The following is a 24,266-nucleotide window of genomic DNA, read 5'->3' as shown; positions in this document are numbered from 1 at the left end:
GAATGTTTTTTCGTACCAACTGTTGCCGTGAACGAATGTAGGCTATTAACTGTCGATCTAGATTTCATTCCGTATCTTTTTTACTCCATTCCGTAGCAGGAACATGGCGCGTTTTGGACAAGCCCCCTACCGAGCCTCCGTGAAGTGGCGTAGTCAGTGTAAGTCATATGTTTCAGTAAACTTTTGACATTATAAATTAATTTAAGTTACTGACCATAATCAGTTATCTATATTCGGTTATCATGACGAGAGTTGAACACCAGTGAATTACTTGAAAACAATTAATGCTAACCCAGAACACTAATACACCTGAACACCAGGGGGCGCAGACTGTTAACGCACTAAATTGAGACGGTTCCGTAGCAGTTGCGAGTGCGACTTAAAAATAAGTTTGAAATGTATGTAATATGTAAATAAACATTAAGAATGTTAGAAAAGTATGCCAGCCTCCCCGTCGGGGAATTGAACCCCGGTCTCCCGCGTGACAGGCGGGGATACTCACCACTATACTAACGAGGACTGCATAGAAGATCAAGATGTTACGTCGGTGTCAATACTGTGTGAATCTTCGCGTAGCCTACTCTGATTGTGCCGCTTTCCAGACAGTGTCTGCAGAAATCGTGGTTAAACAGTTCATGTTTTGTCATTTGTTGTTATTACTACACAACTATACAATGTAGTCCTTTTTTTTCAGTCCGTACAAGTGAGTCTCAAATGTGCATTTACCCGAACCTTCTCCTGGCGAGATTCCTTGGGTATTCCCATAGACATGTATAGATATGTCTATGGGTAATCCTAGCCATCATCTGTCTTTTGCATTCTGAAACAGCACATTATCAGGCCATTTTGCTTGCTGTTTGTGTATTTTATTACCCGCACTTATGTAAGAGTATGGCTGGAATGTCAGTTAGTTATAAAGAATGCAATTCATACAGTGTGGCAGCATAGATCATATTTAAATATCTTGTCATAACTGAGAGAAGGGTATTCCCAGTGTTCAAGAGGCGGTACCAGGGGTTTCACTCCAACTCTGTGCAGGCGTGGCTTGCCGAATGGAGTTGGAAGTCAGGCATATTGCAAGCGGCAGTCAACTAAGCGATTCTTGGACACGGTAAGGTCCCGGGCTTTCCTTAAAAAAAAAAAAAAAGATTGTTTGAAAGTAGTTTATAACTTCTACTAACTCAGATAATGGTTTTGATTTTGACTCAACTTGGTTTAAAACAAAAGGATTTTAAATGTAAGGTTCGTGTCATACACTGCTATGACAGCAGGATAACGGGGGTAAGATTTAAAATTAAACTAAAAATTCCTCATTAGCCTACTCCATTACATAAAAGTCATCTCATTTCGTTTTCATCTCAGGCATGTATCCTGTCATTAAAATGCATGGTGTGGTTTGTTTGCGGTTTGTAATCCTACATTTTCTGGGAACTTGCATAGGTTGTTCGGCAATACCCTGCATCATGTGAACCTGCTCTCAAGTGCGCGCGGCTACTACCGAGACTTGAGTGAAGTGATGAACAACGCAAACCAATGGTGTTTCACACTTCTTAAAATTCTGAAATAAAATAGCTGACCCTCGGTGACGGCGTTGTTTGATAGGCGTGACGTTTATTGAAGTGTTTATTGTGTGAAGGGCGGTGGTAAGAGTAAGACTGCATTTTGATTTAAGTCATTAGGTAGGCTACTGGATCACTGTTTTACCGGCTTCACCGACGTCACTCTCATCATTAGCTGGACTGTCACCGGCTATTTCAGTTTTTCTGATGGCTTGTCGACTTCATGACATCACTGATTAAACGGAGGATGGCTGTAGGAATACCGCGTTAGATTTGAAGGTGTGTGTGTGTGTTAGGGGGTGGGGGGGTTTTGGTCTGATGCGGAATACCGAGTACATTATCTGCTGACGGCACGGGTGAGTAGCCGACTATTTTTCATTTTTCTCCTTTCTCTGTTGCTTTAGCTAGTTTTATATCGTGCCTATTTTATGTTGACTTGAATGAGAAATGTGGTTTAAAGGAAGACAAGGGATTTCCTTAGCCCACAAAGAGCAGTATGTGCAATCAGCATTTTTCTCTGACGCTATGTAGACTACGTGTGGTTGTATAGCGATGTTTTGTTGTCATCCATCTTCTATCACGGTGATGCAGAAGCAGTTATGGTAAATGTATGCTGGATGTGTGATACGCGTTCAGCTGTAATGCTTCTCTTCCTTAACTCCATTTGTCAAGCCATCAGGTAAATGTTAAACACTGCTGCTCCAAACATTCGACTACAACTCACCTCTTCCCATCAACCATTCGAAAGCGAATGGAAAAACGATATAAAACTGCTGTTAAGCTAATTCAACATGAATGCGAACGGCCGGCAAACTACACCGGCACATAGAGAGGGCATGTTTGGCATGAGGCGACCCAAGAAACCAAGAAGTAAATGTATAGAAGGTGCATTTCGCGCAAATGAAAGGAGGGGGGGGGGGGGGGGGGGGGGATTATAGAACTAAGAATCTACACAGCGAATTATTCGGTGATATCAATTTCAGAAGTACTTAACAATTTCAGATGCACTTCAGTTAACCAGTGGTTGACTGACACAATCCGTCAGTCGTGTCAAAATGATGGCCAGGGAAAGAGAATTGTAGTTTAAAAAGAGAAGACATAAACAGAGAGGATGGTGCATAGTTCTGGGGACTATGCCAAGGTCATATGATCGATTCTTGATGGGATGGCTGTTTGCTGTGTTGATGCCATTGCACCTGTCTCCTGTAGAATAATCCTCTTGAAGTCTGTTTTAGCTAAGGTCTATAGTGTGGTGAAAAACACGTTGAGGTGGGATAGAGGCAGCCAGTACAGTACGAGTGCAGTGGTTTCACTGAATATGCCGAGTGTCTTTTTGGTGGTCTGTAGAGCACGCTGATATGTGCTGTCAGTTTTTGGGTCTCGATGCAGAGTATTACGATCCACATTCATTTATGCATGATTATTACATTATTGTTTATTGTCACCATTTACCATCTGAAGATTTAGAGTAAGATTCTACAATCATTGTTTATGAGACTGATCCCCATTCTACTTGTTCTTTTTTAATCTTACAGTTTGAATCATTCTCATTGCATGCTGTATATTCACTGTGAATATCTCTGCTTTGGGAGTGAGCTAACCTCCTGCCATGTCACATTTTCCAGCAAGCAAGGGTGGTTCCAGACATCAGCTGTCTGTCCATCAAAGCCATGGGGAAGGACTACTACAAGACCCTAGGCATCCAGTCTGGGTCTAACGAGGATGAGATCAAAAAGGCCTACAGGAAAATGGCCCTTAAGTTTCACCCGGACAAAAACAAGGACCCCAACGCAGAGGAGAAATTCAAGGAAATAGCAGAGGCCTATGAGGTGCTGAGTGACCCCAAGAAGAGGGTCATCTATGACCAGTATGGAGAAGACGGTGAGTTAACCGGAGATACTCTAGCATTTCGGGTTCTTAATTCCCTATATATTGGCAAGTGCTCAGGTTATGCCGTCACTGTGTAATTTTGTATGTGTGGTCTCCAAAAACGAGAAAGAACCCAGTGGGGGTGGGGGGGTTGGTAGGTGAACAAAAACAAAGAGACATGAGATTTCAGCTCATACCATCCATCGCCGGGCCCTGCGCCAGCCCCTGTTTGTCTATCTTTAGTCAGCGCACAGCTGGAAAACCCAGCATTTCAGTTTGCAAGCACACAACACAGATGCGTTCAGTGCACCATCAAGGAAACCTGCCTTTGAGTTGCACTTTTTTTTTGAGGTGTGTTTTATTTTACACCATTGATTTTTGAAAGCCATTTGAAGGTCTGGCCTCAGCAAAGTTGCCATGAGTCAACACGGCCGGTGGGTGTTCAGCATAGCACGGGGTGAGCTGACTGCAAAGCGCTTGGCTGAGGTGTTCTAAGGACACAGCTGCCACAGAGGAGGAGGTTTCATACCAAACACCAGTGCCTGTTTACTGTGGCTGTGCTCAATAAATGAAGGTGTTCAGTGCGAGAATGTTACAAATAATTTTTCGTAATAACAGACGACCGGGCCTATCCCTGGTCAACATTAGATTCTGTTATTTCACTATGACCCACTTACTATTTTAATGGACTGCTACGTCTTGCATATCTGTATGGCCCGGGGCTGCTCAGGCTGTTTCAAAGCCATTGGAAAGCACTTCTTTACACACTGCTGCATAGCGTCTACACTAACCTTTTAGTGAGGCAGCTTTAAACCTCTGAGCACTGTTGGTATTGCTCATGTTTTTCTGTACTTGCCTGAAGTCTCTCTGGGTGAGAAAATTATCTCAACACTTTACCTCTACTAGTGTTTGATAAATGGCCTTTGTGAAGTGGCGTCTTGAGTGCATTTGACCATTAAGATGGCTGGCCTCACAGCTTACATTAAACAGACACAAGTCCTTAAACGGGCTCAATTTTTAGACCGCTAACCTCATCCTGCTGTATGGGATGACGCCATTTAGCTCTTGTAGATCCAACTTGCATGTTCTTTCCGACATGTATTTTACAAGGGACGGACCACTCCACAGGCTGGGCTTTGGGGTATATATAGCTGTTGAGGTAGGCCGTTTGTGTAGGAGAGCTCCAGAGCGTGGCACTCCGCTCAGTTGTGTGAATTCACGGAGCCGCCTTTTTAAAAATGTGAACCAAAATACGAGAGAGAGAGGCACTTGGTAGTCCTCTTGGTGTGTCTGACACTCAGAAATGAAAAGCGTGGGCCGTCACAAGTCTTACCTTATGTGATAAAAGACAGAGCAATGCTAATGTCATTGTGATAGATGCCTCACATGCCAGGTCACCAGAACTGTATTACACAACTTCCTCTCAAATGATAACAGTTGTTGCAGTGAATACCATTTACCACTAATCATTTGCATCTTAAACCTACAATTAACAATTGTGGCATGACTTATTGAGTCAAAAGTGTCACAATCGTCAGTTTGATATGCTTCGTCCGCTGTGCTTGGCACTTAGAAAAGCTTAAATGTGAATTGAAGTGTCTGTTCTTCACTATTCTATTTTCATCGAGCTATGAGTCATGCATCACTGTGACTGGATAAAATCAATGACTACTGACTTAGGCTTTGACTTGGCTAAGGTTAGCATAACCTGTGCCAATGAAAGGCTGTTCCATCCTTACATGCGTTAGAAGTTTATCAGCATTGGTGGTCATTCATTTAGAACTTCCTCATATTGAGTCTTTGTAGCCCACTTGCATGACACTGCAGTGTGATGCTTTGGGTGGGAATTGGAAAAGGCGGAGCTGCTAGTTTGGTCACAGCTGGCTGTGATCCTCACGGGTGGCTCAGGGTTGGATGAGTGGAAATACCAGCAGTGACTAGAGAAGGGAGGAGACGGAGAGGGACGCAGGAGGCACTGCACCAGGCACTGCACAGATGGTGAGGGGAAGAGGTTGTCAGGTCTCTGTTTGTACACTATTTCTCTTTGACTAGCTACTACTCATAAGTGCAGCTCAGGGCACTGCCCCAAGATGCTGCCGCCCTTTTGTGGAGGAGAGATTATCTTTAGAAGGTTGACACCACTGTAAATAACAGAATGGAGACCATGAAACGGTGACCTACAGCTGCTGCCTGCCACCATAATCAATAATAGCGGTTTCAAGAGGTTTCTAGGTCTAGAATGGAGTATCCTGATTCTTTATAATAAAGTGGGATCAGTCATTCTTGGGCTTTAGTCCCTGAGACCGAGCAGAGGCGACTCCCCATCTCCTGCACACTACACTTTCTCCCACACAACCAGATGTGTTGTCAGTTAGGCCCCAGCGTTTTACAACTGTTGATTTTGAGTTAGCGCTTAAATTTGCCTCTGGTTTGTAGAATTGTTGAAAGTAGGCCAAAATGCCTGAAACCAGGCTCGATCATTCTCATTGAACGGTGGTGTCCTAGATACGCTATAATCTAGATAGATAATCCCACTAGAGCTAGAACTCAGAACCAGTTCAGATCCATATAAGCTATAGCTTCCAAATCTCAAACCTGCTCAAATCGTCCCTGTTGCACAAACCCAGTCTGCTATTATCTGTCTCTCCACTACGGCCCTCTGGCAGTATTACATGAGGTATGGGGGGTTGACGGATGCATTAGTTGGCTAACCCAGATCTCATGTCTCCTCACAGGTCTGAAGACAGGTGGTGGCAGCACCTCAGGCAACTCAGGGAGCACATACCACTACACCTTCCACGGCGACCCCCACGCCACTTTCGCCTCTTTCTTCGGCGGTTCCAACCCCTTTGACATATTTTTCGGCTCCAGCCGCACACGCAATCACACGTCCAATGGTTTTGGGGACCATGGCGACCATCACCACGACAACGACGTGGACATGGATGGGGACGACGATCCCTTTGGTCCCTGGGGCCACTTCGGCAGCAGCTTCAGCGCCTTCAACGGGCTCAACGGCTTCCACCACAGCAGCGGCGGCGGCGGGGGTCGGAGGTCACAGCGGGCTGAGCCCCTTCGCGGCCGACGGCGCATGCAGGACCCGCCGGTGGTGCACGAGCTGCGGGTCTCACTGGAGGAGATCTTCCATGGCTGCACCAAACGCATGCGCATCACACGGCGCCGCCTCAACCCGGACGGACGCAGCATGCGCACCGAGGACAAGATCCTCAACATTGTCATAAAGCGTGGCTGGAAGGAGGGCACCAAGATCACCTTCCCCAAGGAGGGAGACGAGACCCCAGACAACATCCCCGCCGACATCGCATTCGTGCTGAAGGACAAAGGCCACCAACATTTCAAGCGCGATGGCTCCAACATCATCTACGCGGCCAAGATCAGTCTGAAGGAGGTAAGAAACCTTAGGAAGGGTCTCAGGAGTTGAGTTCTGCTTTGTTTTTTGTTTTGTTTATTTGCTTGCCAAGAAGCTATTTTCGGACATCCATCCATCTTAGCAGGGAGCTGAATTTTTTAGAGAGGGACAGGGCTTGGTCCAGTGGGATGGCACAATTTGTGTTAATAATATAATAAAATCTTGAAGGAAATATTTGGGTAACATACAGACCAGAAAAATGGAAATATTGTAGAATGATAGAATAGATACAGTTGCAATTATGCTATTGACATTCCAATATAGAATATGTAAGGGATAATGTATAAACATTATATTATTGAAAAATAAATCAAGGAGGACAAGGAATCGTAGAAAAGAATGACTAGCAGACTATACATTATACCATTTATTACAGTTACTTGACAAAACCATAAAAGACATTCCTTCAAAATATCTTATTTTAATGATTTTGATTTCTGCATAGGAAAAAAAGTTTACAGCTTTAAAGTTTTAGGTTACAATGTTCAAATTACAATGAATTCCCCTGAAGTGAACGGACTACTTGCAGAATGATATGAGAGATGTGAATCAGAAACATTAAACTCGTTGTCAATGGCAGCAGTCATTTTTCATTTTCAGCTGTTAGTATCAAGAAATATTGGAACATTAGGATGGCCCATTCAATTCAGTGGAACTTTCCGCAGCTGTTTGAAGAGCCGTATGATCAAATATATTAGAATATAAATTTAGATTTATAGTTAAAGACATAGACATCATATACTGTAGATTTAGATATGCAAGTACAGGATAGCGTATTACTCTGTTGTCCTGATATCCCCTTCGCCCTGGTGTGCATGGAGTTTGTTTGGTCAGTTGGACTGTCTGATCCTTGGAATAGACGTGGACCAGACGTACATTACACAGGTTTATTATTATCGCATTCACTAGAGCCTGGTTTGGCCTTTGTGTCAATTTACTTGGAGTGATCTTCCAAGGCCTGTTTTGGTCTCAGCCTGATTGTAACCAAAATAACCCACCGACCTCGAAGACCACAAGGATGGGGGGGGGGGGTCTTTCAGACTGTGGTCCCCCTCAGACAGTTTATTATGGAAAGTTACTTCTTGTGAATGCGTCTCAGTCTAAAGTTCTGATTAATCACTGTGACTAGACAAATAATCTCTGTCAAAGTGTGTAGAAGTGTGTGTGGAGCAGATCACACAAAATTAAATAAGACATTTGCCTGTTTCATTTAACATGGACTGGAACTCCTGATTAGTCCTTCAGGTTGTCTGCTATTCAAAAGGCACATGTACACATAGCATGTGTTCTTGTAAGAATGCACATCACTGTTTAAATTAGCAGATATAACTGACACAAATGCTTTGCCAAGGCATTCAATAATGTTTTGGTGCATTAACATCTCATGTGCCAGAATCCCTTGCAATTTTAAAGCTAGCCATAAATAAGCTAACAAATATCCCTAGCGACCCTGCCTGATAAAGACAGACATGGACTTAAAAACCCTCTAGTTTGAGTGACAGCCTCAGGAAAGTGGAAAGTTCCTTTCTTTTCCGCTCCTCAGGAACTTCTCAGCCCAGGTCTGTCTGTCCAGGCCCAGACTGCTTAGTCTTAGCTAATGTTCTCTTCAGACCGTGAGTTTGCCCTCTAAGCGGTGCAGGAAGTGAGAGCAAGTGAGATGGAGAGCCGTGATTAACAATGCCTTGCCCTTCCTAAGGCCTGCCGAAGACCAGAAGGGGGCCCGCATCCCAGTCAGGGGCCCCATTTCCCACCTCTCCTCCCAGCCTGGCTACAGCCCCATCCATCTGTTGTGCTGACTGGCTACTGAGGCTCTCAGTATTCCTAAGAGCGCTAGAGGCTGACAGGCTTTACGGCAGCACCGATTTACCCTCTCCCACCGTGGTGTGAGTCTGTAGGAATCTCGTGTCCCAGTGTCACCCACAGCAGCCCGCGGAGCCTGCCTCCAAGTGGGGACAGATGCTGATGGAAATTGTCGTAGAAGGGTGGCAACAGCCAAGCCTGGTACATTTTAAGCCGTGAGCTTAATTGCGAGCTCTATTTTGGAGGGAACATTATGCACCGCCCTCATCATCACCTGAAACGGGGCACATGTGGAAAGATCCTTCATCTTCGCATGATGTAACATAATCAGGCACCGTTATTAAAAGATAATTCAGTGGTATGACCCATCTTGGGCTTGATCATTAGTAGATTGTCCAACACTTTGAGGTTTTTTCTGGGTTGCCTTCAACTCTTTTCTCAGAACCGTTTTGAATTGAGTGCTATTTCAGACCTTGCATACTTGTGGAAACTGTGAAGTACCCTAGTGCACTAACAGTAAGGGGTGTAGTGGCGATGGAACTATTATGTCCTGGTTCTCTGGACTTAGAAATAAGCTCCTTTAGAGTACTTCTGTGGTGCACACCCTCAGATGTCACATTGAAGCAGCATATTGCACCGGTTCCTTTTCACTCCCTCTGCTTCCCTTGAAATGCAGTCCCTTGAACTTGTGTGTGTGTGTGTGTGATAACTAGGTTAGCCAGCAGCTTTGATGTGACTCAGCAGATAGCTGCACTGGTGCAGCTCTTCCCCTGCAGCGCTTTCTGCAGGACAGACACCACTGGGCTCAACCAGCAGTGTGCTGCCCCCTCAGCTCTCTCAATTCTACCCCACCAATCTGCTCTGCTGCAAGACTGCACTGAACTTTAAGGAAATAACTAAATAAATGAGGAGAGGAGGGGAAAAAATCACTTTCATTAGCCCACCAGAATTCTGAGGAGTAGAAACTGAAGACTTGGAGGAGTGCTGCGGAGGACAGCTTGTTTTTGTACGATTCTGCACGGCTCTGTTTGTGCCAGCATGTCTCCGGATGTGGGTCTGAGGCTTCCGCAGTCAATTAGCAGCCTGGAAGCATATGCGTAATTTTAGCCAGCCGGAATTTCATGCCAACCTCGATCGTCTGTCGCTCCATGATATGGCATGACATTCACCACCTCCCAGATGGCCAATTGCTTTCCTCTTACTCTCTTTGTCTCCTCCATTCTTCGAAAACAAAACACATTTAAACAAAAGCACTGACCACCATTTTAAGGACCTGCCGTCATAGCGCCTGCTTTCGTTTTTCCTCTCATGACCTAGAAAACAGGGATCAGACACCCACCACCAACTGCCATCATCACCACAAATAGTGCCTGTATCAGTGGTGTGTGCCTGAGAGAGCAGAGTATATCCACTCGGCATGATCCAAAGAAAATGAGCCACCTCTTGGAACCGTCATGCGGGAAACCAACTGTTTGGCTGCTGAATGCTGATGTGTATTTCCACCAGCAGTCTGCCAGCCGGTGCTTTTCTGTTCACTTACGACACAAGGCTTACGCCTATAAAAGGAACGTTTTCTGGAATATTGTTCCCTGTAATGGGAAATATTTATATTAAAATAAAGTAATTTATTTCAGTCAGTGCCACTGAGTAAAGTAAAAGTGTTTCACATGTGAACATACTTACACAAATGGATTCATGAGCTATTCCTGTCACTTCTAGTCAGTCATTAAAGCTGGATTACGTCATATACTTTCACATTTAGATCATTTGAACCCCATGTGTGCATGCATTATCTCAGTGAAGCATCATGACAAAATCGCAGTTAATTCACGGTGTCAAGGACCTTATTCGGACTTTCAGGTTTCATTCTAAAGAAAATAAGTGTTTGCAGGCATTCTCGACAAAGCCCCACTGCTTTGTTTGGTCCATGGAGCTCCTGCTCATAAGGACTGGTAGATCATGAAATCAGTGAGCCCTTAGAACTCATACTTTATATGTTCTGCTCTCAGTAGGATCTTCCTGTCTTTTTGGGTTCCCCATACAGCATACAATATGATAAGCCATACCTTCAAACTGTGTACACTCATTCATTTTATGTTCTTGGCGCACTGCAATTATACCCCGGACTTTTATGTCTTCTGTAATGTTATTGTTCTTGTTAATGATGCCAAGACTGAAATCAGATGGGTACAGCAGAGGCAATAATGGGCCTGGATCTTATTGCTTTGGACTCTTCTCATAAACGGCCGCCCCACCTGGCAATTGTCAAATCATCTTTGTCAATTAAGCTCCTTCTGGAGCCCCTCCATCGCCCCTCGGTCTTCTGTCAACCCTCTTGTGCCTGGTCGGTGCAGCAATAGATCAGGGCCTTCCTCGTTTTTAATCAAAGTGCTGCCTCTGTTTGGTATGCGAGTGTTAATGACCTAGAGGTTATTGCACCTTTAAGCAGTCCTTTCAGTTTTTTTGTGATTTGTGATCAGCAATTTACCGCATTTTTCTTGGCGCCATCTTATTTACTGCAGAAAATATTAACTTGCAGCTTATTTCCACTTCTGGCCTCCTGATGGTGGTATAAGGTTATGCACAGTATGTCTCAACCACTGCCACTGCTTAATGTCCCTTTTGTTTGGTGTCAAGTGTGTGATGAATAGACATTCACTTCGTTCACAACATAGCTAGATATAATACTTTTATCTCAGTAAAAAAAGTTAAGTGAACTTCTTACACATTAGCAAATCCCTTTCGTGTGTGTGTAATGTCTGAAATTAGCGTGTGTAACTTATTATTTCGTCTGTGTTAATGCTGTTTTATGCCTAAGGACCTTTCATGTGTTGGTTTAGTGATTATCTGCATTCTATTAATGTGTCCATCAGTGTGAATGTTGATCTAGCCTCTGGTTGCCCTATTGAGTTATGAGTTCTGGTATATGTGTTTATATGTGAAATAAGGTCAGGAAGGGTCAATAATCAGTTCAGTTTTCTTTAAACAATAGTACAGGATAATTCATGATTACTGTCCTGAATATTAACAGGACATTTGTATTTCATTTGGAGTTCAAAGGTTCAAACTCATCTTATTTCAACTTAATTTCAATTCATTCATTCTAGCATTGGTGTGGTTGTGAAAGTTCTCAGAAATGTGTAAAATCAGATGACACATCTGAAATGAGTGTCTGTGTTTATCTCTCATTGATTTGTTTTCTAGTATATCCGAGTTTAAGTGGGGTTCTAAGAGAAACACATTTTTTTTTATTGCAACAAATCACCCAAAAAAAATCCTAACTCCGCTTCTCTCTCTCTGTTCTGACTGAGCACACCATACCACCATCTTCACCTCCTTTATTTAAACCTCCTCAAGTGATTGTCCTCTCCTCAGACTATTGTTTCAAGCCCTCTGGAAGATGGGGCTCCACTGTTGCACCAGAGCACTACTGTGTGCGTGGTAGGGCTGTAGCCACTGGCGCTATCCCAGTTTGTGGGCTAGTTGACCATGCATGGGAAAGCTCTGCTCACTGGCCCTGTGTGGCCGATTAGAGCCAGATCAGAGGCAATGTGCCGGAGCTATCAGCTTGGTCCACCCTCCTTTCCATGAATTTGCCTCCTTCCTGTCTCCTTTTGCCTGCGGGGTGGGGTGTAGGAGTGATGTCATCACCGTGTAGCACCCTTCCCCCAATTATCAGAGGCAGCTGGGCAGTCGGGCTGCTTTGATGTCCTGCTTTACCAACACGTTGAAGTTTAAAAACCTCCCTTGTAAGCTTCAAGGCATCAGAAGTAGAGCGTTGCAAACTCCTCTTGAGCTCACGGTTTCGGATTAAAAGCTCTGTCACCTACTTTAAAAAAAAGCAAAATTGACACCATTTGAAGAAAGTAGTGGGACATTTTTTCCATTTGCTTTATAAAAAAAAGATTATGTGCACCAGTCGCAAATATGTTGTGCATAGCGTATAGTGCAAAGGATCAGTCTCTAGGCCCCAGGCCTTAGGCCCAAGACGGACTCCTCTGTAAAACACATCATCCTCATTGAGCTGGCCTGATAAACCTGACAGTTATTTACAACCTCAGCTGATTCGGCTGTTACTTCATCAGCTCTGTGTAATGAGAGCACCAGCTAAAATTAGCTTCCCCTGCACTTGACCACCTTCCATCAACACACACACACACAAGCACTTTCTTGCATGTACAAACTCTCACACACACACACACACTCTCTCTCTCTATCTCTCACTCACACACACACACACACACACACACACACACATGCACACACATAAACATATTATAGATATGGTGAGGCGAAAAGGTCTGCTATGCATCTTCCAAGCATTCACATGTGTATGAACATTCACGAGTAGACTACACTCATTTCAGTAGCGCTGAGGAGAGAAGACTGGAGTTGCTAGCAGTCAGGACTGAAACTTGAGTAATGCCCCTAGGAATGGAATGAAATTCTGGTGTTAGAAACAAGTCGAGTGTACTTTTCGTGAAAAGTTTGTAATAATTAGGCTAAATAGCTATATGACAAATAAGTTGATCAGTTGAGGAAGTTCTGACCTCATTACAAAGTCCTAGTTTTAATTACAAGATCAGTTGTAAAGATCCTTTATAGCAGCCAATAATGCAGTAGCTACCATTAGTGTAATAACTGCCAATAACGTTATAATGTTTTCGTTCTTAATGTAGTACAAGTCTAATGTAATAACTGACCGATAATGTAATATATTTTCTGAACCAATAACAAAATAACTGCGCAGAATGTAATAAGATATATTACATTATAAGCTTACCCTTGAAATTGCGCGTTCATGTGAGAGCTAGTGGTGTCTCAATACCCAACTTGATCAAGATTAAGGGGGAAGATTAAGGGGTGTATGGCCCTCGTTTTTGAGATGATCGGAGAGCTACCTTGCTCCTCCAAGGGCTATCCCAGAGCACACCGCGAAACGAGCTCGGGAATTTTCAAAAAAACATGGCTGCTTGAAGCGAGGAATATTTTACATGAATAAAGCTATCTACACAACTTTTTATATGTTTATAATGACTCGGTTTGAAATGGCTAACGAGTAAGGCAGGAATGGAGATACTGATGAAGTCTGAAGTAACACAAACAAATAAATGGTCTTTATTCCTAGAGAGAGAGTAGGTGTGTGTGTGTGTGTGTGTGTGTGTGTGTGTGTGTGTGTGTGTGTGTGTGTGTGTGTGTGTGTGTGTGTGTGTGTGTGTGTGTGTGTGTGTGTGTGTGTGTGTGTGTGTGTGTGTGTGTGTGTGTGTGTGTGTGTGTGTGTGTGTGTGTGTGTGTGTGTGTGTGTGTGTGTGCGTGTGTTTTATCAGAGTTATGACTAAGGTAAGGATGGTCAGGTTTTTGAGCAGTTATTTGAAAGAAGCAACAGTTAGTCTGACAATTGATATTAAATCAAATTTAAACACAATGATATCAGTGTATTATGACATTATCGGCTCCAATAAGTACATTTACAGGGATTCTTTAAACCCAGCTCATTTGTATGACTTCATTGGTATAGAAACGTTATACCTGCTTTGGTAGCAGTCCATGGACTAACCCAGTGTTTTCATTACATGTACTACTGGTATTTTGGAAAATCCCCAACCTCCTGTACTGAACAACTGTCCTCCCTCCTACCACCACCACCCCCACCTTTCTGCAGGCGCTGTGTGGCTGTACCGTGAACATTCCCACCCTCGACAACCGGGTGATCCCACTGGCCTGCAATGATGTCATCAAACCAGGCACAGCCAAGAGACTGCGGGGGGAGGGCCTCCCCCACCCCAAGAACCCCTCCCAGCGTGGGGACTTGGTAGTGGAGTTCCAGGTGCGCTTCCCAGACAGGATACCCCCTCAGTCCCGGGAAATCATCAAGCAGCACCTGCCACAGTCTTAGACGGGACTCCATTGGGACCTGCTGTCTGTTTTGTCTGCAATTTTTTTTATATACACACGTTCATATACATAATGGCTGTCGTTACACAGCATCTAATATATAAATAGAAAACGAGAATGGAGAGAGTGAAAGAAGGTGCCAAGAGGAGCCTCACTTCTTTTTTCTCCTGCTGTTTTTAAATCGCAGTTTGTAAACAAATAGAAATGGACAGATGCTGGCTTACTTTTTATTTTTAATCCGTGACATTTTGTGAGGATATCCCTTTTTTTCCTTTTTTTTTTCATTTGACTTCAGGATAGGTTGGAAGGCAACCTCTCGTTTCAAAAGCTTGTTGGATGTTGTTCTCTTTTTCCTCATGGATTTACTCCGAAGAAGCTTAAAAATGGGAGCGTATTCCTTTTTTTTTGGAGAGGACTCTGCCTTGACAATTGTGTGAACTTCATATTGTCCCCGATCAAACATCAACACATCCTGTCATTAGGACTAAGTTCTTATCTCAGCCTATTAACTTTCGTATTCCATCCCTCAATAAAGTGTATGTTATAAAGTTCGAGTTAATTTGCAGTCACAGGCAATCAGGACACACCAGCTACATCAGGTGGGTACTTAAAGAATTCTCAGAGCCCAAATCAAACAAGGTGCTTTTGTGTGGCAAACTGCCTTAACTTTAGGGTGCAGCATGTATGTATCACATTTCACACTGGGTGAGTGCCTTAAATTGGCTAAAACCAGCATTCCTCTTGTAAAAGGCATTTGTATCATGTCAGTCATACAATACTTTTAGCAGAACATCACAAAGCTACCTGATTGAAGACACTGACAATGAATACTATAGCTGCAATGTCTTAAAGTTTTCCTTTACAGACATGAATGTCGACAGCTCCTGACCTCAATCTGTCAGATGGGCTTTGGTTGACAGGCAACATACGACAGCATACCTGTGTCAGTTTGGGCTCAAACCATGGCAACACTGAACACTCTCTGTCATTGAGCATTCCTGAACACCATGAATTTATTACCAGACAGGTGGCAGGTTGCTGTGGTTAGCTCTCTGTTCATCAAACAATAGAGTGGTTAAGTAGTCTATTGCATAATATGAATCTTGATTTGTAGTGTGGAAGTAAATCACAAAGGCTTAATGACAGAGGATGCTCAGCACAATGTTACCTAAGAACAACTCAGTCTTCAGTGTGCACACCTAGTACTTAGCTTAATACTGCTTTGTTAAAGGTACTTGCAGGGGTTTTGTGTGCTTCACACCACAACCTGGTGCTTGTCATTTCTACAAACATTTGTTTTCATTTTTTAAGGGAGCTGTGAAATAGTGTTTGTATTTTTAAAAGGTTATTTAACAAGTTTTATCTGCATTTGCTACATTTGTATCTGATGTTGACGTTTTAGACGTTTCAAGGCCATTTTCAGGACTTTGTACTAGTAAAGCATGGCCTGGTCAAGTCTTTCTGTTTAGACTGCAGCTGAGCCACAGGATCTGTATGTAAGGACTGTTGCAAAAAGAAATGAAGAATATGTCAATGGTAGTCTGCATCTGGTTGGATCCTTACTGCTTTGTTTGTTTTGAGGCAGTTTGAGGCCACATTGGATGTAAGTCCATTTTTTTTTATACCAATCTCATGCTTGGTGTTCTGTCACAGTCGTTTGATTCTGGGAGTGTAAATGTGGGGTGTGTTGTTAAGTGGCCATGTTTGGTCAGGGCAACTGGATTGTGGCTCAAAGTTGGCAGAATTACTCTGTCCCCACTTAAGCTTGGTGTGGAAGAAGAGCTTAAAGGGAGCCAAAGGGCTGGATGCCCAAACATAATGCTTACAGAGACAAAAAAAGAAACGTCCCCAAGTGGAATGGAAGAAACTTTGATCGGAACGTGTCGAATTTGGGTCTCCTTCACCCAACCAAATGAAGGTCTGCCCGATTCTATGTGAATACGGAAGATATTGCTGCACAAATGGTGAACAGTGTACGGAGAAAGAAGCAACATGTTGTGGATGTGTTTTGGGGGCCCTACCCCTCTCTGAATGCAGTTCTGTGGTCGTGTGATGGGAGCGTGGGTGTGAGTGTAATGTCATTGGAAATATCACAACCTTCAATAGTCACAGTGTGTATGTACTCCTCGGTGTTTGGTAACGCATTTTACAGTGAAATTAAATAAACCAAAAATGTTGAATATATTGGTAAAAATTACCTGTTGACCGTGATTTTCAATGAATTGTTACTGTGTCTGTTTCACTGTGTGTATGTCTGTCTTCAATGGAGCGCAGGACGCAGTGCGCAGAGATGAGAAATCAGTCTGGGTGTCCATTCATCTGTCTAGCCATTTCAACTATTTCAGAGTCCCATCTATTTTGGTGAAATTAACCGATGATTTTGAAATAACATTAATCCCATTGAGTAGTCATTGATATGACAAAAGACTGATTTTAGGATGCTGTGTTTCCTTATGTCCAAGTAAATGATGTACAAATGTTTTACTGTTCTCTGACACACGTGCTAAGTTTGCCTTGGTAAAATGGGGAGACCATCTGCCAGACTCTAGCATTTCGTTTGGTTAATTCAAAGGCTATGTAATGGCTTGGAATTAGAATGTGAGAATGCTATCGGAATGCGAGGAGGGCCAAATTTGGAGACTGCCTCGCAAGTGGAAAAAAGTGGAAAAGCTTTTACCTCCGCTGCTTTCCCCCCCACACACAGCCCTTCAGGCCTCCCCCAAACCCTAGGGCCCAGTGATCAGCCTTCTGGAGCTCGGACTTGGACCTCATCTCGAAGTGTGAATGGCACGTGTGATGTCATTGCCCCTGGGTGGAGAAGGCTGGGATATTAAGCCTGTGTCGGCTGAATTCCAAAGCCACACAGCTGCGGTAATTAGCGAGTGAGGGGTTGTGGTGGGGGGACTCAGGCTCAGATGTGTGACTGTTGGTTGCCGTGAAGATCAATCCGCAGTCAAATACATTGGGCCCTCTGCTGTTGTCTGCAGGTGAGTTCTAGAACATTCTACAGGCTTTCCACTGCGAAACCTAGTGGTGTAAAAACGTGGTGAAGGAGGGATTGGGAGAAGTTGCTGATAAACTATACCCATCTGGCTATACTCCATATACACCACACCACTCACGTATATTTGCACAATACCAACATTTACAGATTTTATTTTTCCATTGTTTCTGTCTGCTCCTGACAAGTGCCAATGTCACTTAAGGGTTACAGCATGTAACAAGCCTGTGGTGTGAAATAATGATTAAGTTCTGATTAAGCGTGACAAGGACAAGATAGTAGATATGAATGTGATGTGAAATTCTGCAAGCATTTCTGTCATTTCTGCAGAGTCACTGCCCATGAGGTCACATTTCTGTGCTTCAAAGTCCATCATTGCCCTCTTGTGACCACAACACATGCCAGTCAGATGTTGGAGGAAATGACCCCACAAGTGGAGCTGTGTAAGTAAGTAAGACCTGTCTAAGTCTGAGGAAGACCTGCTGGGACCTCAGTTTTGGCCTTATTTGTATAATGTGAGGCTACTCATTATTTCTGTTATTTTCCATTGGGACATCCTTCCCCAACCACCATTGATTCTGTTAATTATTGTAATGTAAGCGGTTTGAGGTGTGAAGTGATTCACTCCTTGTCATTTAATTTCTACATTTTGAAACCTGTTGAAAGTGTGACAGCCTGAACACAAACCAATCTGCCCGGTTGACCCATTCCACCTCACTCTCTAATGAAAATAAATGAAGTGGGGAATTGAGGGCTGAACCGCCATCAACAGACAAGTTATGGTCTCTCAAGATATGGGTTTAATTCAAAAAAATTCTAATTTCTTTTTAATGAGCAACGATAATCTCGTTATATAAAATGAGGAGTCGCTCCCACAGGATTCGTGGGGTTGTCCTAGCGGCTGTGTTTGACGGCGCACAATAACAACCTGCTGTTTATCCATGTCTTTCCCTCCACTTCGTTGCTCTCGCTTCTGGAATGTTCCTTTGGGAAAGTTTGTGAGTGTGTAGATTGGCTAAGATCATTTCCCCCTCGGCCGGCTTCATAAGGAGATATAGCCGGACCCAGGCACACTTCAGTTTGACACAGCACTCCGCCAGTTGACGGTTTAATGTAGCAGCCCCACTGATGAACTACTTCTATATTTGTACAAGTGGAGAAGCACAACAGCTGAGCGTGCGTGAGGAGAATGTGTGCTGGGCTTCTCATGCTCCAGAAGGTGCCAGAGGAAATAAACAATTAGCCTCCGCAGAGGCCAATACTGAACTCATAAAGTGTAAAGATCATTTGTGTATGTGTACATTGAAAAGCATTTGTTGAAATAATGATAGAAATAAATTATGTAGAGATGAGTTCATCACTGACACAATAGCCATGACCATGTCCATTGAAAATCTCTAGGTTTTGTGTAGTATGTAATGTTCTGATGATTTTTTCAATTCACACTTAATTGCTGATCTACCAAGAGTTTATTGACAAGAGTTACTGTAGACCACTAATGCAGCTGCGGTGAGCTTCATGGTTATATTTTGGACAATCACATGCACTTTTAGGTAATAGATAAACTCAGACTTTGACCCCTGTCTATTTAAGGTTTTCATTGCGCTAAGGAAGAGCATTTTTGACTGCAGGGCAATCCCTCCGTACGGTAAGAAAAGTGAATCTTAATATTTAATAGAAGGTTATGTTTATATATAGAGGATAATTGTGTGACTGTAGCTAGAATGCACTTTGTCTCTCTTACTGTTGATTTTTGCTTGGTAAAAAACACAAAATCTGAACTCTTGAGCATGTGTAGGGTATTTTGGTACAGTAATTGGGATATGATATATCCTGTGACAAAAAATGGGATTAGGAATATATCACACAATAGGATTTTTGGAATGCCTAAGTCATGTAGAGTTTATCTGACTTTCAGATACTAGGGAAAAATAGTAGGGCGTTGCAAATACTGTCTACATCTCATTTGGTTTCCAAATGACACAGCACAAACAGGGATGAAGGGCTTTGTGCCTCTCTGCCTGGGAGAATAAAGGAATGAATAAAGGTCAGCATGTATTGTAAGGTCAAAAGTAAAAGGTAAACGTGTTCCAGCAGTGTAAAAAAACAGTAATGGTTGCCTTCACCATGCACTGCAATGCTTTTACTGCAGTGTGTATAATGTATCTTTGTGTGAGTGTGTGTGTGTGCGTGCGTGCGTGCGTATGTGTGTGTGTGTGTTAATAATTGTAAATAGTTAAAAAAGTTAATCAATCAAGACACCCACAATGAATAACACAGGATGGCTTGTCATTATGAGTAAGTGCTTTTCCCTATTATTTCAGTACCTCGAGACAGCCGGTATTGTCAGGACAAACTTTAATTCATATTCATTCAATTCAGAATACTGACTGAAAATCATACTTTAGTCATCTCTTAGCAGATAACCCAGTGTGGCATAGGTGGGCAGACCATGAGCTGCACAGACGTCACTCTCTCGTCGGGCCAGAGGATGCCAGCAGTGGGCCTGGGCACCTGGAAGAGCAGCCCTGGACAGGTCAGACTCCGGTCAAGACGCACCGCGCTAGCTCATCCATTAAACCCCTACCACTACACCACAGCAGCACCCTGATTATTAAGCCTCATCAGTCACAGCTAATGCTACTCTATACATGCCTGTCTATTAGCGTATGCCTGATGCATTGGTGATATAAGTGATTTTGTGAGGTTGATGGATGACGGTAATATTCGTGTGTGTATGTGTGAAGGTGAAGCAGGCAGTGCTGGCTGCACTTGACTGTGGCTACAGGCACATTGACTGCGCAGCGGCCTACAGCAACGAGCACGAGGTGGGGGAGGCTCTGGCTGAGAGGGTGGGGCCCGGGAAGGTAAGAGAAAATCAAAGTTGCCGAAAACCATAAGATTCTACATAGAAACGGTTCCACAGTGCCTTTAAAATGGTTCTTGATTGCTGGTGTTGCAGTGAAGCTGAAGCCTAAGAGCCCTTCTTACCATCATAGTATGAAAACATTTACAGGAATCAAAAGGGGCTAGGTCACTGTGGCTCTTGTGTATGAGGAATTCAATCTTATTGCTGAACAATGAGTAGCGAAGCCTTGTGAAGTGGGAATGTGTTTTACCCCTAGCCCCTGAAACGAGGGGAGGTCTTTGTGACCTCTAAGTTGTGGAACACCAAGCACCACCCTGATGATGTGGAAGCTGCCTGCCAGAAGACCCTCTCCGACCTGAGGCTCAGCTACCTGGACCTGTACCTCATGCACTGGCCCATGGCCTTCGAGTAAGTGCTCTACTGACTCACCTGGGTGGGATCCTCATCTTTCCTCACTGTGTTCAGATCATGTGATAAGGGAGTAAAACTAGTTCAGAAAGTGGAGGAGGGTGCAAGGAAAATTAGAGTTTTTTTCCACATATGATTCTCCCCTTTTGGGTCGACCTCTAAGAATATAATAAATTGCTTTCAAAAATCCTTCTATCTGCATTTGTTAAGATACGTGCAGTGCTTTTTAATGTAATGTGAAGGTAAGGTCTAGGTCAAAACAGTAGTCATCGGCATTAGGAGTAGCAACCCTTTTCTGTTTTGTCAGCACCATAGCCATGACATTTTTGGGTTTAGCTAACCTTTCAATGACCTATAGCATACATAGAAAAGGTTACACAACCTGAAATCTCAATAGTCCTGCTCAGAATGCAAATTTATGTGACCTTAAACCATGTGCTCTTAAACAAACCAGCCTAGAAGAGGACTGACTAGCCTTACTCATCTAAACTATTATTCACATGAGCTCTACCACCAGGTGTAAGAGTTGATGAGGTGAGTTGAGATGTTGGTTCAAGAGGGTCCAGATCTGGAATGATCCCAAAGTCATTAATCTGTGTCTCCAGGAGGGGGGTTGAGCTGATGCCTAGACGGCCGGATGGTACTGTTCGCTATGCAGATACCCACTACCGAGATACCTGGGTGGCCATGGAGAAGTTGGTGGATCAGGGCCTGGTGAAGGCTATAGGGTTGTCCAACTTCAACGCCAAGCAGATTGGTGACATTTTTAGCATTGCAAAGCACAAACCAGTTGTGAACCAGGTATGATACTATAGTCAGCAACCATTTCAATTTTATATAACGTACAGATATTTATGCAATCAAACCATATACAGAGGAACCACAATAAAGTAAATAATAAAGGCCTCGTTAAATTGACATGTTTTTGAGTTACAGTATATGGTCCGTGCATTGTTTTATTGCAGTACTATGTGTCATGGTGTTGCTACACTGTGACTCATTATGTGTAATATGATTGAATTATGTAACCTTCTGGTTCAGAGGAGCCAGATTTACCCCAGACAGCAATCAACACTTTTGCTCAGACTGAGGCTCAATTTATGAGAATCAAATCAATTTTATGACACCTCTTACATAAGACACCATGTCTGAGCAAGTGAGAGATTGAAGTATCAAAGTTGCTTCGACATTAAAAGGGTACTTCAAGTTTGTAGGTGGTGGAGACATACTTGGCCTCAGCAGGTATCTAAGTGATGACCGCACCGTGTGATAGGGAAAGTGAAATGTCAAAACCCAACAGTCATGCTGCAAGCACTCCATCTAATGAATCACCCCTTTAGACATAATGCCAAATATAGAATAAGAAAACTGAATTTCTCATAAATAAGGAACTGTTTTGAATAGTGAAATAATGGAACTAAAACACAGCAGGAAAGTCCATCTGTGCTCACTGCTCTGGAAAAGAGAACACATTATCTAAGACTGGTTCTGTGGTTTTGCTCTCCAAACTGATCACTGAAAGGTGGAGTGTCACCCTTACCTGATCCAGTCAGAGCTGCTGGCCCACTGTAAGAGCCGAGGGTTGGCTGTCACCGCCTACAGTCCCCTTGGTTCACCAGATCGCCCCTGGGCCACCCCAGGTGAGCCCCTGCTTCTGGACGAACCACGCATCCTCGCCATAGCCAAAAGCTACAACAAGACCCCTGCCCAAGTCATCATCAGGTGAGAGGACTGAGTCTGAACCTTGACTGTCACAAAATCTCTTTCAGCTGGTAAAACTGGTGTAGTAGGTTTAGTTTTGTGCCAGGCACCAGATAAATCACAAGTTTGAGACTCAGGAAGCACAAACGCTGGGGAGATGTTCTATTAGGTACCACAAATCTCATGTTACGCCCTTGCTTTAAAATGACTAAATATAGAGTGAATATCTAGGTTGAATTTCAGGTGACACAATGTCACAGCTTGGGTTTTGTCCCCATGTTGTGCTGAGGTCAATTACAGTGAGTGTTGTGGCCAAATGTCTAAGCTGGCCTGTTCCACTGACACAGATGGCAGGTGCAGAGGGGAGTCATATGCATACCGAAAAGCGTTACTCCATTCAGGATCAAGCAGAACCTTGAGGTAATGGCGTCGCAGTCTTCATATTCAAATGTGGAGAATTCAAGGGCAGGCACTGTTTAAAAGGACGATTAGCCCATTTCAAAGCAGGCAGCCAAGAGCTGTTATATGCAAATGATGTTCCATATTTAGCTAGTTGGCCTGTCCTACAACACCCACCCATCACCATACACACTTACCCTTGAGAGAGAGAAGCCCGCATATAATTAGAATTAGCAGTACTTGTGGGTTTTTTTTTTTTTTTGCACCTTGCGTTTGATAACAGGTCTTTTTGTTTCTTTGTTCCCAAATAGGTGTTTGACTTTGAATTATCGGAGAAAGACATGAAGCAGATTGACTCCTTCAACCGTAATGAGAGACTCATCATTCCCACCATAGAGGTAAACACACCCAAGCCGGTACTTAAAAGTGCCATGTTCATGTTTGACATGTTACGGCCACTTTCTAAGAGCTGTTTGTTTATTTCCTCCTCACAGAAAGACGGTGTGAGGGTGTGGAGGGACGCGATTCATCCTCACTTTCCTTTCCATGATTCGTACTAACTACCTCTTACCACGCCCAGGGAAACCTAGCTCCTCGAAACCTTCTGATTCCTGCAAGCTACTGTACCAAGCACTGAGAAGTAGTCTGATATGCAACAGGCCGAGTGTGATATGCTACACTATCAGCCCTACTGTAACAATGAATTAAAAAAATTAGAATCTCATTTTCACTCTCACGTACATCCTCTTATTGTTTATATTATGGTGAAAAAATGTCATCACACTAAAACACTGGCAACAGCAGTCAACGCATGACTGTGAGTCACTTAGTCAAACAAGCCAGCCTATAGACAAGTTATTGACCCGTTTCCGCTCTATTTCCTTAACTCCTTCCGTGTATGCATTCCACTTCCGTTCTGGCGGGCTCAAGGTTTATGTTGCTAGGCATCGCCGATATCGACGCAGAGACAAAGTTTCCAAAAGAATGGAAAATGTATCTAGGAAAAGTGGTTCGGGAACTACGTGTGCAGTAGTTGGCTGTACCAACTCAAGGAAACACCTGAACGAGTGGTTAAATAGAGAGTGTTTTGACCACAAACCAGCCACGAAGAGACAATGTTTATGTCCTCCGTTGTTTCAGTTTTTTCGCAAGCCTGATGCCGACTCGGAATCGCGGGCCTGGCTGAAGGCATTGAATTTAAAAAATCCACCCTGCACCGTTTTTGTGTGTTCACATCATTTTGTGGACAAGAGACCAACGAGAAATAACCCCTTTCCAGAGTTGTGGTTGGGATACACACGCTTTACCCAGCCAAAGAGGAGCCGAGTCACCGGG

At 43.5% G+C, this 24,266-nt stretch overlaps 2 protein-coding genes across 2 annotated transcripts; both read left to right on the top strand.

Annotated features, from left to right (window-relative positions):
* The first annotated feature begins 1,053 nt into the window (after positions 1 to 1,053).
* dnajb5 (DnaJ heat shock protein family (Hsp40) member B5) lies at positions 1,054 to 16,677 on the top strand. The gene is made up of 4 exons (XM_080852750.1): positions 1,054 to 1,111; positions 3,185 to 3,440; positions 6,164 to 6,837; positions 14,321 to 16,677. The coding sequence occupies exons 2-4, from the start codon at positions 3,230 to 3,232 to the stop codon at positions 14,552 to 14,554; spliced, it is 1,119 nt and encodes a 372-aa protein (XP_080708876.1). The 5' UTR covers positions 1,054 to 1,111; positions 3,185 to 3,229; the 3' UTR covers positions 14,555 to 16,677.
* A 3,329-nt stretch (positions 16,678 to 20,006) lies between these two features.
* akr1a1a (aldo-keto reductase family 1, member A1a (aldehyde reductase)) lies at positions 20,007 to 23,491 on the top strand (the record flags this gene model as incomplete). Its single annotated transcript, XM_080852988.1, has 8 exons — positions 20,007 to 20,090; positions 20,302 to 20,421; positions 20,680 to 20,831; positions 21,437 to 21,632; positions 22,354 to 22,553; positions 22,880 to 22,952; positions 23,243 to 23,329; positions 23,426 to 23,491. The coding sequence occupies 8 exons, from the start codon at positions 20,007 to 20,009 to the stop codon at positions 23,489 to 23,491; spliced, it is 978 nt and encodes a 325-aa protein (XP_080709114.1).
* Positions 23,492 to 24,266: the final 775 nt, after the last annotated feature.

This window comes from Sprattus sprattus (genome assembly GCF_963457725.1).
Source record: "Sprattus sprattus genome assembly, chromosome: 15".
Classification (NCBI taxonomy): domain Eukaryota; kingdom Metazoa; phylum Chordata; class Actinopteri; order Clupeiformes; family Clupeidae; genus Sprattus; species Sprattus sprattus.
This window is presented reverse-complemented; position numbering and strand designations above follow the sequence as displayed.